Source organism: Myotis lucifugus, unplaced genomic scaffold, assembly GCF_000147115.1.
Source record: "Myotis lucifugus unplaced genomic scaffold, Myoluc2.0 scaffold_231, whole genome shotgun sequence".
Taxonomy (NCBI): Eukaryota; Metazoa; Chordata; class Mammalia; order Chiroptera; family Vespertilionidae; genus Myotis; species Myotis lucifugus.
The window spans coordinates 1,683,010-1,693,099 of NW_005871279.1; the positions used below are offsets into that span (position 1 = coordinate 1,683,010).

General features: G+C 48.5%; 1 protein-coding gene across 1 annotated transcript in view; it reads right to left on the reverse strand.

Moving 5' to 3' along the window:
* The window catches only part of ADGRG7 (adhesion G protein-coupled receptor G7), an 84,015-nt gene that overhangs the window by 25,109 nt on the left and 48,816 nt on the right, over nucleotides 1-10,090 (reverse strand). Inside the window, 3 exon segments of the mRNA XM_014463999.2 lie at nucleotides 145-254; nucleotides 8,070-8,225; nucleotides 8,551-8,714. Coding sequence (XP_014319485.1) covers nucleotides 145-254; nucleotides 8,070-8,225; nucleotides 8,551-8,714 — 430 coding nt within the window.

Here is a 10,090-nt window from a genome sequence, read left to right on the forward strand (position 1 = left end):
CAGAGGAGGTCACTATTCTCATCAATTTACATGCTGATGGGGAAAACAGACAGCACACAAGTAAACTAAAAATGGGCAATATGCTCAGAGGAAATAAAAAGGACAGCAATTTCTCTCATGAGAAGAGCCAACATCCCTTCTTACCTGGTGACAATCTGAAATATAATTGTGAGAACCAGACCAGTAATGGACAGCGCGCATCCAACGTTGGATAATTCGTCTAGGCCAGGATATTTATAGTCCTTTTCATAACTCTGGAAAATAAGACAAGATTACTATTTTAAAGTAACCATTAATGAAATGCCTACAAAATCATGAAAAGTTACATTGGTCAAAATAACCAGAGAGTTGCCACATATGTGTTCACTTTATAACTGTTGATATATTTTAAAAGAAAATAAATTAATGACCCCTTTTTGCTAAGCAGTTTACAGGAAGTAGGACTTGACAGCAGGTTTTTTTTTGTGTGTGTGTTTTTTAACTAATTCAGTTAGGGAAAACATATATACTGCTCCTCACTGTCTAAAATCAAAGCTGTTGAATGAGATCTCAACTGGCTAGATTTACTTCATTTATCCATTACATTATTTTTTTTACATATATTTTTTTGATTTTTTACAGAGAGGAAGGGAGAGGGATAGAGAGTTAGAAACATCGATGAGAGAAAAACATCGATCAGCTGCCTCCTGCACACCCACTACTGGGGATGTGCCCGCAACCAAGGTACATGCCCTTGACCGGAATCGAACCCGGGACCCTCCAGTCCGCAGGCCGACACTCTATCCACTGAGCCAAACAGGCCAGGGCCCATTGCATTATTTTTATGTGTAACTTTAATCCAAGGGGAAATCAGCATATCTAAGCTGATGCCCTAAAAATAAAGTTGCAGAAATATTTTTAAACTTGTTCATATTATCCTGTCATTTTTTAAAGGTCTAATTTTTATGTAATACTAGAGGCCCAGTGCACTAGGGGCAGGAAGGGGGTCCCTCAGCCAGGCCTGAAACCTCTCGCAGTCCGGGAGCCCTTGGCATTCATCCTTCTCGCAGTCTGGGATCCCTTGCTCCTTACTGCCCACCCGCGCGCTGCTCCTTACCACTGGGCTCACTGCTCTTAGCTCTGCCATGGAGGCAGGAGAGGCTCCCACCACCGCACACACCCCACCCCTGCACTGGCTAACCATGAGCCCGTGAGCCCGTGAGCCAGGCTTATGGCTGAGCAGCGCTCCCACTGTGGGAGCGCACTAACCACCAGGGGGCAGCTCCTGCATTGAGCATCTGCCCTCTGGTGGTCAGTGCACATCATAGCAACAGGTCGACTGTTCGTTCGGTTGCTTAGGTATATGTACAGATGTGCTCCAATCTTTCCACTTCCAGGGAAAGGGGCAAAGGAGGATTGCTGAAAGGGAGAAGGGGGGCAGCAGGGTGAATTTTTTTTTGGAGGGGGGGAGTTTCCTCCTGATGAGGGGCTTCAAAGGACAGCAGCCTACTTCTGCTACCCTCTGTCTCCAGAGACACAATTTCTGATTGGCATCTGGCAGGACAGAGCAGTTGCAGGTACAGGACTGGGAGTCCTTTCTGCATGCAGCTCCCTGGAGAGTCTCTTCTGGCCAAGGAAAGCTTTGTTCTAACCATTTCTCCCAGAGCCAGGGCTGCTGGGTGGTCTGGGGCAGGAGGGCTGAATGGAGGTGGGGCAGGGGAGGGCAGGGCAGGAAGAAGTATGGGGTAGAAGACTGGGGGTGGGGGAGGAAGAGGGTGAAATCTGTGTATGTGGGTGGGGGGGGTGAGGACCAGTACAGACGGAGAGTTGGGGTCAGCATAGGAAGGTTTGGAAGAACTGGGGGTGTAAAAGGGACCAGCAGATGCCAGAAGAGGGGAAAGGGTCTACAGAATCAGGTGGAGTCCCCCAGGGTGAGGATAGACTAAGCCCCTTCCCCAGGCCCTGCCATCCCAGGTGGCTAGTGGGAGGGGTCTATAGGGAGGCGCTGAGCCCCCTACACTTTGTGTCTGAGGCTCCAGAACATGTGGCCAACACGCACCGCCCTAGCCACCCTCACCGAAGCCAAAGTGCTGCCATTGGGAACGCATTTGCAGACATAGATTGTTGTTAAGTTAATGCTATTCATTCACTCTGTTTCCCACTTGTTTTTTATTGAAAGGCAGATTCTGCTGATGTGTGTTCCTTTGCGGGGGCAGCAGGGGTGTTCTCCACGGGCAGAGATCCGATGAGAGACAGAGACAAAAGGCCCAGCGAGACATGGGAATGAGTAAACAGGATCAGAGAGCAAGGAACAGGGAGCGAGATGCACGGGGGAGACAGACAGACACAGAGAAGCCAGGGAGGCAAAGGAGGGACTCAGCCCTAAGGGCAGAGCGAGTGTGCCGAGAAATCCTGCTTCAGGCAGGCTGGTCCCTCCATCCCTAAGGCCCCTAGGCTGAGCTTGCTCTCCTTTGCGCTCTGGTTCCGTTCAGTGAAGACATGACTGAACTGGCCTCAGGAAAGGGCTGGAAGAATGTGGCAGCAATGGACTGAGTACGCAGGACCAGGGTCACCGAGGGCGAGGAGACCAGACAGAGAGAGGAGGACCTGGAGGCGTTCCCTTTCAGGTCCCCACACACCTTCTGATTTTGAGCGAAGCCCGAATCCTGAATCCCCTGCCGCAGCTCTGGAGAGTGGCGGCCCTGGCCTGCTGTGCCGCTTAGGGTGAGTTCCCTAACCTGTCTGAGCCCTGGCTATGCCACCTGCAGGAGAGGAGCGCTGGTGGCTGAGGTTCGAAATGGCTGGGGTGGGGGTGGGGGGGCGTGGAGACAGAGCAAGGTCTAGGTCGGTTTGGCGGTTACACCTGAAATCCCAGAGATTTCTGGCCTTGGCCGCTGCTCCGGGCTCAGTTTATGTAGGACTTTTGCAGACTGGACAGCCGGGCACTAGCCCTTCCTTGGCAGCTGAGAACCAGTTCAGCTTCCCCCGCCCCACCACGCCTCCTCTCCTCATGGGTGCCTGGTACTCATGAACCTTCCCAGCGGCCAGTGTAGACACACGACTGAGTGTGATGAATTGAATGTAAAAAATTTTAACAAGGATGGGGTCAAGGATAGGTAACCAGGCATAACTCCAAGTCTCCCACTCCCAGACATCTGCGCGTCAAGGTCCTGATTAGACCCTTGTAACTGTAAATCAAGGACGTTTGTGGTTTCTGGGAATAAAAACTCCCTGAGCTCAAAGCTCGGGGCTGTTACAGGAGGAGAAAGCCTGTGACAGTCACTGACCAGTTCAATAAGTCCTCGCTTGCTGTTTAAGACCTAATTGGAGTCGGTGGTCTTATTCCCGCGAATGTTGGTCCACAACATGAGGATACACAAAGATACCCCAGGCCAGCTGTGTAGACTGTTGGGCAAACACAGACACACGACACAGGGTGCTGTGGTCAGGGATAGAGCTTCCTGGCCCGGTGAGAGGGCTCATTTGGCGGAACAGCGGCTCCATGGGCGTGTTCACCCCAGGCGCAGCTCCCAGGCCCAGAGTCAGCAAACTGAAAGCCCAGGATAATTACAGCTAATTTCATGTGTGCAAACAGCCGCTGCAGAGGCCTAGGGCCGGCCACCCCTCCCCCAGCCTGCCCCTGGGGATCCCGCCCCAGCAAAGGGGCTTTGCTGGCACTGCTGGGGCTGAGCGCCTGGGGGAAGGGTGCGCAGGCAGAGAGCCCCCCAGGGCCCAGGGGTTGGGGTGAGCCCTCCGCCTCCAGAGCGCCCCCTGCGATTACACACTCCAGTGCGAACTGCGGCCCTGGATGCCCCGATGGCAGTCGCGACCCGGTTAGAAATTGGACCAGAACTTGGTCTGAGCTCCCCTTGGCCTTGTGCTGAGTGGGCCCTGGCAGCATGGGCCCCAGCATTTGGGCCCTTAGGTTTCTATTATCTTGGCCTCCCGAGCATTCCCATCTCTGCGAAGATTCCAGGCGGCTTTCCTTGTGTCCTGCCCCGGGAGTGCCTGCTGGAGCTGAGGCCGGGGGTGAGGAGGGACAGTCTGGTGCTTGGCTGTTGGTGACCAGTTTGTCTGCCTGGATGCACCACAGGACCCCAAAAGAGTGACTTCTGAGCTTTCAATTGCGTGTCTGTCCTCCGTGCACACCTTTCATACTGTGCACACCTCCGAGGCAGGGGGATCCAAGACGAGGAGTCCAAGGGGAAGGAGAGAGGTGCGAATTCCTCCCGTGTGAATGAGGCTTTACACTTTGCACTGCTAGCCTGAATCAGTGATCTAATTTTGTAGTTTCAGGACCCTTGGCGGGTTGGGTTGGAGTGGTGGCAGGGTAGGGTTTTATATTTCTACTAGAGGCCCGGTGCACAAAAATTTGTGCACTCGGGGGGGTGGAGACGGGGGTCCCCCAGCCCGGCCTGTGCCCTCTCGCAGTCTGGGACCCCTCAGGAGATAACGACCTGCTGGCTTAGGCCTGCTCCCGGGTGGCGGAGGGCACGCCCAATCCCTAAGTGCAGCCCCTGGTCAGGCTCAGAGCAGGGCCGATTGGGGAGTTGGAGCGCCGCCCCGTCATGCACAGAGCAGGACGGATCGGGAGGTTGTGATGCCTCCCTTAGTCATGCTCAGGGTAGGGCTGATTGGGGAGTTGGGGCACCGCCCCCTGTCACACTCAAGGCAGGGTCGATGGGGAGGTTGTGGCGCCACCCCCTGTCACGCACAGAGCAGGGCCGATTAGGGGGTTGGGGCGCTGCCCCCTGTCACTCACAGAACAGGGCCCATTAGGGAGGTTGGGGCTCCGTACCCTGTCACACACAGAGCAGGGTCGATCAGGGGGTTGGGGAGCTCCCCCCTGTCACGCACAGAGCAGGGCCCATCAGGGGGTTGAGGAGCTCCCCCCTGTCACTCACAGAGTAGGGCCGATAGGGGAGTTGGGGCACTGCCCCCTGTCACACACAGAGCCGCAGGGTGATCAGGGGGTTTGGGCACTGCCCCCTGTCACGCTGATCCCGGTGCCAGGAGGCATATTACCCTTTTACTATATAGGATAGAGGCCTGGTGCATGGGTAGGGGCTGGCTGGTTTGCCCTGAAGGGTGTCCTGGATCAGGGTGGGGGTCCCCACTGGGGTGCCTGGCCAGTCTGGGTGAGGGGCTGAGGGCTGTTTTCCGGTTGGCGAGTGACTGAAGCTTCCAACCGCTCCTTGTTTTCTTTTTTTCTTTTTTTTATTCTGGGCCAGCTTTAGCTCTGAGGCCTCGCCCCTGAAAACATCGATACAATGTTGCGGTCTGGGGCTGACTGAAAGCCGGTTTCTGGGGTTTTGTTTAGCTTCTTATTTGCAACATAGTACATAGTTGCTTAGAGTTGCAGCTGAGAGGCCGGCAAGTCAGGCGGGGAACCTTGGAGTCCGCAGTCACTGGAGCAAGCAAGTCTCCCTGCTCGCTTCAGTGCATGGCTGCCGGCCGCCATCTTGGCTGACAGTTAATTTGCATATACTCACTGATTAGCCAATGAAAAGGGTAGCGGTCATACGCTAATTACCATGTTTCTCTTTTATTAGTGTAGATAGAGGCCCAGTGCATGGGTGGGAGCAGACCAGCCCACTCCAATGGGGGCCATTGGGGCCTGGATGGCCAGGGTGAGGGGCCACAGGCAGTTTGCCGGCAGACTCTGCCCCCAATTGGGGTGGGGGGGCCTGCTGGGGCAAGGGGCCACGGTTGTTCTGGTCATCCTGCCATTAGGTCACTGGGCTTTTATTATATAGGATATCTCTATTCCAGTATTTTAGTATATATCCATGAAAAGTATATTTCATGTAAGTAGTATTCTTAGAAATCTAGAGAGGTAATAATAGTGGTCACTGAGAGGGTAGGATATATATAATTATTTTTGATTTCCTATACTTTCCAATATTTTTCATTGGTAAAATTTAAAAATATATGCTTATTTATAAAACATATCCATACTAATAATAGCCTAGGCCAATGGTCAGCAAACTGCGGCCCCTTGAGTGTGGCTCTTCCACAAAATACCACGTGTGGGCACACACGTACAGTGAGATTGAAACTTCGTGGCCACACTCAAGGGGCCAAAGAGCCGCATGTGGCTCGAGAGCCGCAGTTTGCCGACCACTGGCCTAGGCCCGTCACGACCCGACAGAATGACCGAACAGTAACAGTAACAACCACACAGCAGCTGCATGGGCAACCAGGCAGGCAGGGGGGTTAGTGAGGGACGACCAAACGACTGACCAGCAGGCTGCGTGGGGTGACAGGGCCAGCAGGGGGTTAGTGAGGGCCAACCAAAGGATGGACCAGCAGGCTGTGTGGAGCGACCAGGCTGGCAGGGTGGTTAGTGGGGGACAACCAAAGGACTGACCAGCAGGCTGCATGGGGTGACCAGGTCAGCAAAGGGGTCAATTAGGGGCAACCCAGCCAGCCGGGGCGGGGGGGTAGTTGGGGGCAATCAGACCAGCAGGGGGGGCAGTTGGGGATGACCAGGCTGGCATGGGGGCACAGTTGGGGGCAATCAGTCAGCAGGCAGTGGCAGTTAGGGGTGATCAGGCTGGTTGAGGGAGGCAGTTAGGGGCAATCATGTAGGCAGGCAGGCAAGCTGTTAGAGCCAGCAGTCCCAGATTGTGAGAGGGATGTCCGACTGCCGGTTTAGGTCTGATCCCCAGGATTGCGTCTAAACCGGCAGTCGGATATCCCCCAAGAGGTCCCAGATTGGAGAGGGTGCAGACTAGGCTGAAGGTTCCCCACTCCCCTGCACAAATTTCATGCACTGGGCCTCTAGTAGAAACATATTTTTAAAAACATGTTTCTCTTTACTGTCAACTACCCCATATCATAACCTGACTCTTGAAATCCTGTCTCTTCTCCAGAAGTGACCTTTTTTGATGTGCTTATAAATATTACTATGTCTTTTGCACAAAGATATAGGGCTTTATTAACATAATAGAATTATTCTTGAATTACTATTTAAGATCTCATAAAGATTTCCCATATCAGTGTATTTCTGTGCAGTAGATAAGCTTTCATACTTTATGCAGTGAATATGTGTTTCTTTTGTAGAAGTAAAAACAAAAATGAACTTCACTTTAAATAATAATAAAACAAAATGTTATGATGACAAAGAATCAGACTACATAGATCTTCAGATCATAGAAATAATCTATTCACTCAGCTCCCACACACTACATACAATTCTAATTCGCCTTTTTTTAAATGCTGCAACCCAAAACTAATTGTAAATATGAGTAGGTAGTCATTGAGGCAGATGAAGATATTAGTGAGAAGAAATAGTTGAAAGCCTAACCTCAAAAAAAAAAAAAAGAAAGAAAGAAAAGAAAAAAGAACTATGGCAATGTACTCTGTATCATTTACTATGTATAGCAGTCTCAGCTACCAAAAAAGTTAAAATTTTATCTTTATTATGTTCTGATTGAGAAAGAAGATCTTTGTGTAATACCAGTTAGAAAACAATCAAAATCAACTAAGATTGTATAATTAAAATAAGAAAACTATAGTTATCTCAAAAACATTGAAAGAGCAATGTTTTCTAATTTGATAGTCTCTGTTATTCCAGTGAATTCTGATCTCCACTGGCTTCCCAAATACATCATGGTTACTAGGGAAAGAAAACTTCAGCTTCTCTTTGGGAGATTCACAGCATTAGTAATACCTTAATTAAGGGTAAGTTGGCACACATTGTATCAAGAATATACGTTAACATTTTTGGTGTCACCAAAATAATAGTTTTCTGGAAATGGAACAAACAGAAGCCCCTCTTCGTAAAAGGGTCAGCCCAAGAACTTCCAGAGGTGAAATAAAGCTGCACACTGAAGTTAAATGTTATCAGCTACTTATACAAGGTAGCTTTGGAGTTAAAAGATTTAAGAAATATGTACAGGAACTATGGGACAAATTGAATCTATTCTACTTGCCTTTCCCTTTTTAGTCTTATCATCCCATTCCCTTTTCTCCATTTAATCTGATTTGAGTAAACCAAACACTAAAGTTAACTTCAATTAGCACATACCAGAATTGTGTGTAAGCAAAATTCCTGTCTGAAAAGAGATTACACTGTACATCCTTACCATTAACACAGCAAAATTCGAAGTGTGGTTACAGCGGCAGTGCAGCAACCCATTCCTTTCTCCATCTTTGAAACAGCCCTCTGTGTCCCAATCTTGCTTTTTTAAATTCCAATAGACACAGGCAAAGGAATAGAACTTGAGTTCCTTTTCTTTGTACTGTGAATTGATAAGACAATTGCAACAGATTTTTAAATGCTTAACTTGGTAGAAAAAATCAAAAAGAATAAGATAATCATATGAGAAATCAGATATGTATAAAGCATAACATCTTCATTATAGATTAAGGGGGAAAAGATAAAAAAATTCAAATTAGCCAATTTTGCATTTAGTTAGTCTGACAAAAAAAATATGGAAGGTTTAAGTGAATATTTTCAAAAAAAGACTCTCAAAGAGTTTTTCTGTAAATTTCTTTTGCCCAAACTATCCCTGCTTTTGTAATAAGAGTTGGCTAAATTATTAATTTGTTAATGGGAACACTCACCTGTTGCTGAAAGGCCATTTTAATAGAAACACTCTGATTGTTCCCAGTGTGATTAGTTGTGCTTGAGATAACTCTTTTATTAATATCTAATTGACTTTTAAAAGTTTTTGATTGGAAAAACTTTCTGTTTTGATACACTATAAAGCCATATGATGTGGCATTACCTGTGAAGGAAAAAAAGAGATGAAAATCAATAAATGAACTACAGAGTAAACAAGAAACAAAGTCCCATGTCGTTGTTGAACTGCACAGCGGTTTAATATTGATTAAAACACAGTAAAAATGGTTTGCTGGCTGAATCTTTACTTAATTGAAGTATGTAATCCTATATAGTAAAACCCTAATATGCAAGTTGTCCAAACAGCAGAACGATCAGTCATTATGATGCACACTGACCACCAGGGGGCAGACGCTCAATGCAGGAGCTGCCCCCTGGTGGTCAGTGACCTGCCATAGGGGGAACACCACTCAGCCAGGAGCTGGGCTCACAGCTGGTGACTGGTGAGCATAATGGCGGTGGCGGGAGCCTCTCCCACCTCCGTGGCAGCGCTAAGGATCCCTCGGGGTCCCAGACTGCGAGAGGGCGCAGGCCAGGCTGAGGGACACCCCTCCAGTGCACGCATGTTGTGCACCGGGCCTCTAGTTAACATATATAATCTGTGGTTGGCCATTCCGCCCATATTAAATTATTTTCCTGAGGTTCAGATTTCTTACCTTCTAAATGGGAACAATAACTCCTGCCTAATCCACCTCAAAGAGGTATTGCAAAGATCTCATTTATAAAATAAACATCTCGCTTTCTAAACAGCAAGACAGAGTGCACATGACTGCAGGGAGGTCAAGCCTATTTGCTTCCCACACTGATAGACATGGGACAGGAAAGAGCACAGGGTGAATATCAGGAGAGCTGTGCCTAGAGAAGTGTTCTGTGAGGTCTGCCTCCTGTTCAAAGGGACTGAGCAGGAACCAGTCTATTAAGTCACAGAGCCAGTTCAAATGGTTCATATCAGGGACTCTTTCAATGGAGCCAGATTCTTTCCATCATCCCTTTTTCTTTTTTTAAATGATCATATAATTTGCAAACACTGATCTTTTTCTTCCATGTTTTTTACCCATCACCATTTATCCCCCCCTATACCTTCTTCCACCTCCACCTCCTCCCACCACCCCCACCACCCGCAATCACCCTACTGCTGTCCGTGTCAATGAGTTCTTTCTTTTATTTTCTTTTTTTCTCAATCCCTCCCCCACTTAACCAGTCCCCCATTTCCCCAACAGCTGTCAGCCTGCTATCTATCTATGAGTCTGTCTCTATTTTGCTTGTAAATTCATTCTGTTCATTAGATTCCATATATGAGTTAAGTCATATGGTGTTTGTCTTGCTCTGACTGGCTTATTTCACTTAGCATAATGCTCTCCAGGTACATCCATGCTGTCAAAATGGTAAGAGATCTTCTTTTTTTTTTTTTTTTTTACAACTGGGCAGTATTCTATTGTGTAAATGTACCACAACTTTTTTTATCCACTCATCTACTGATGG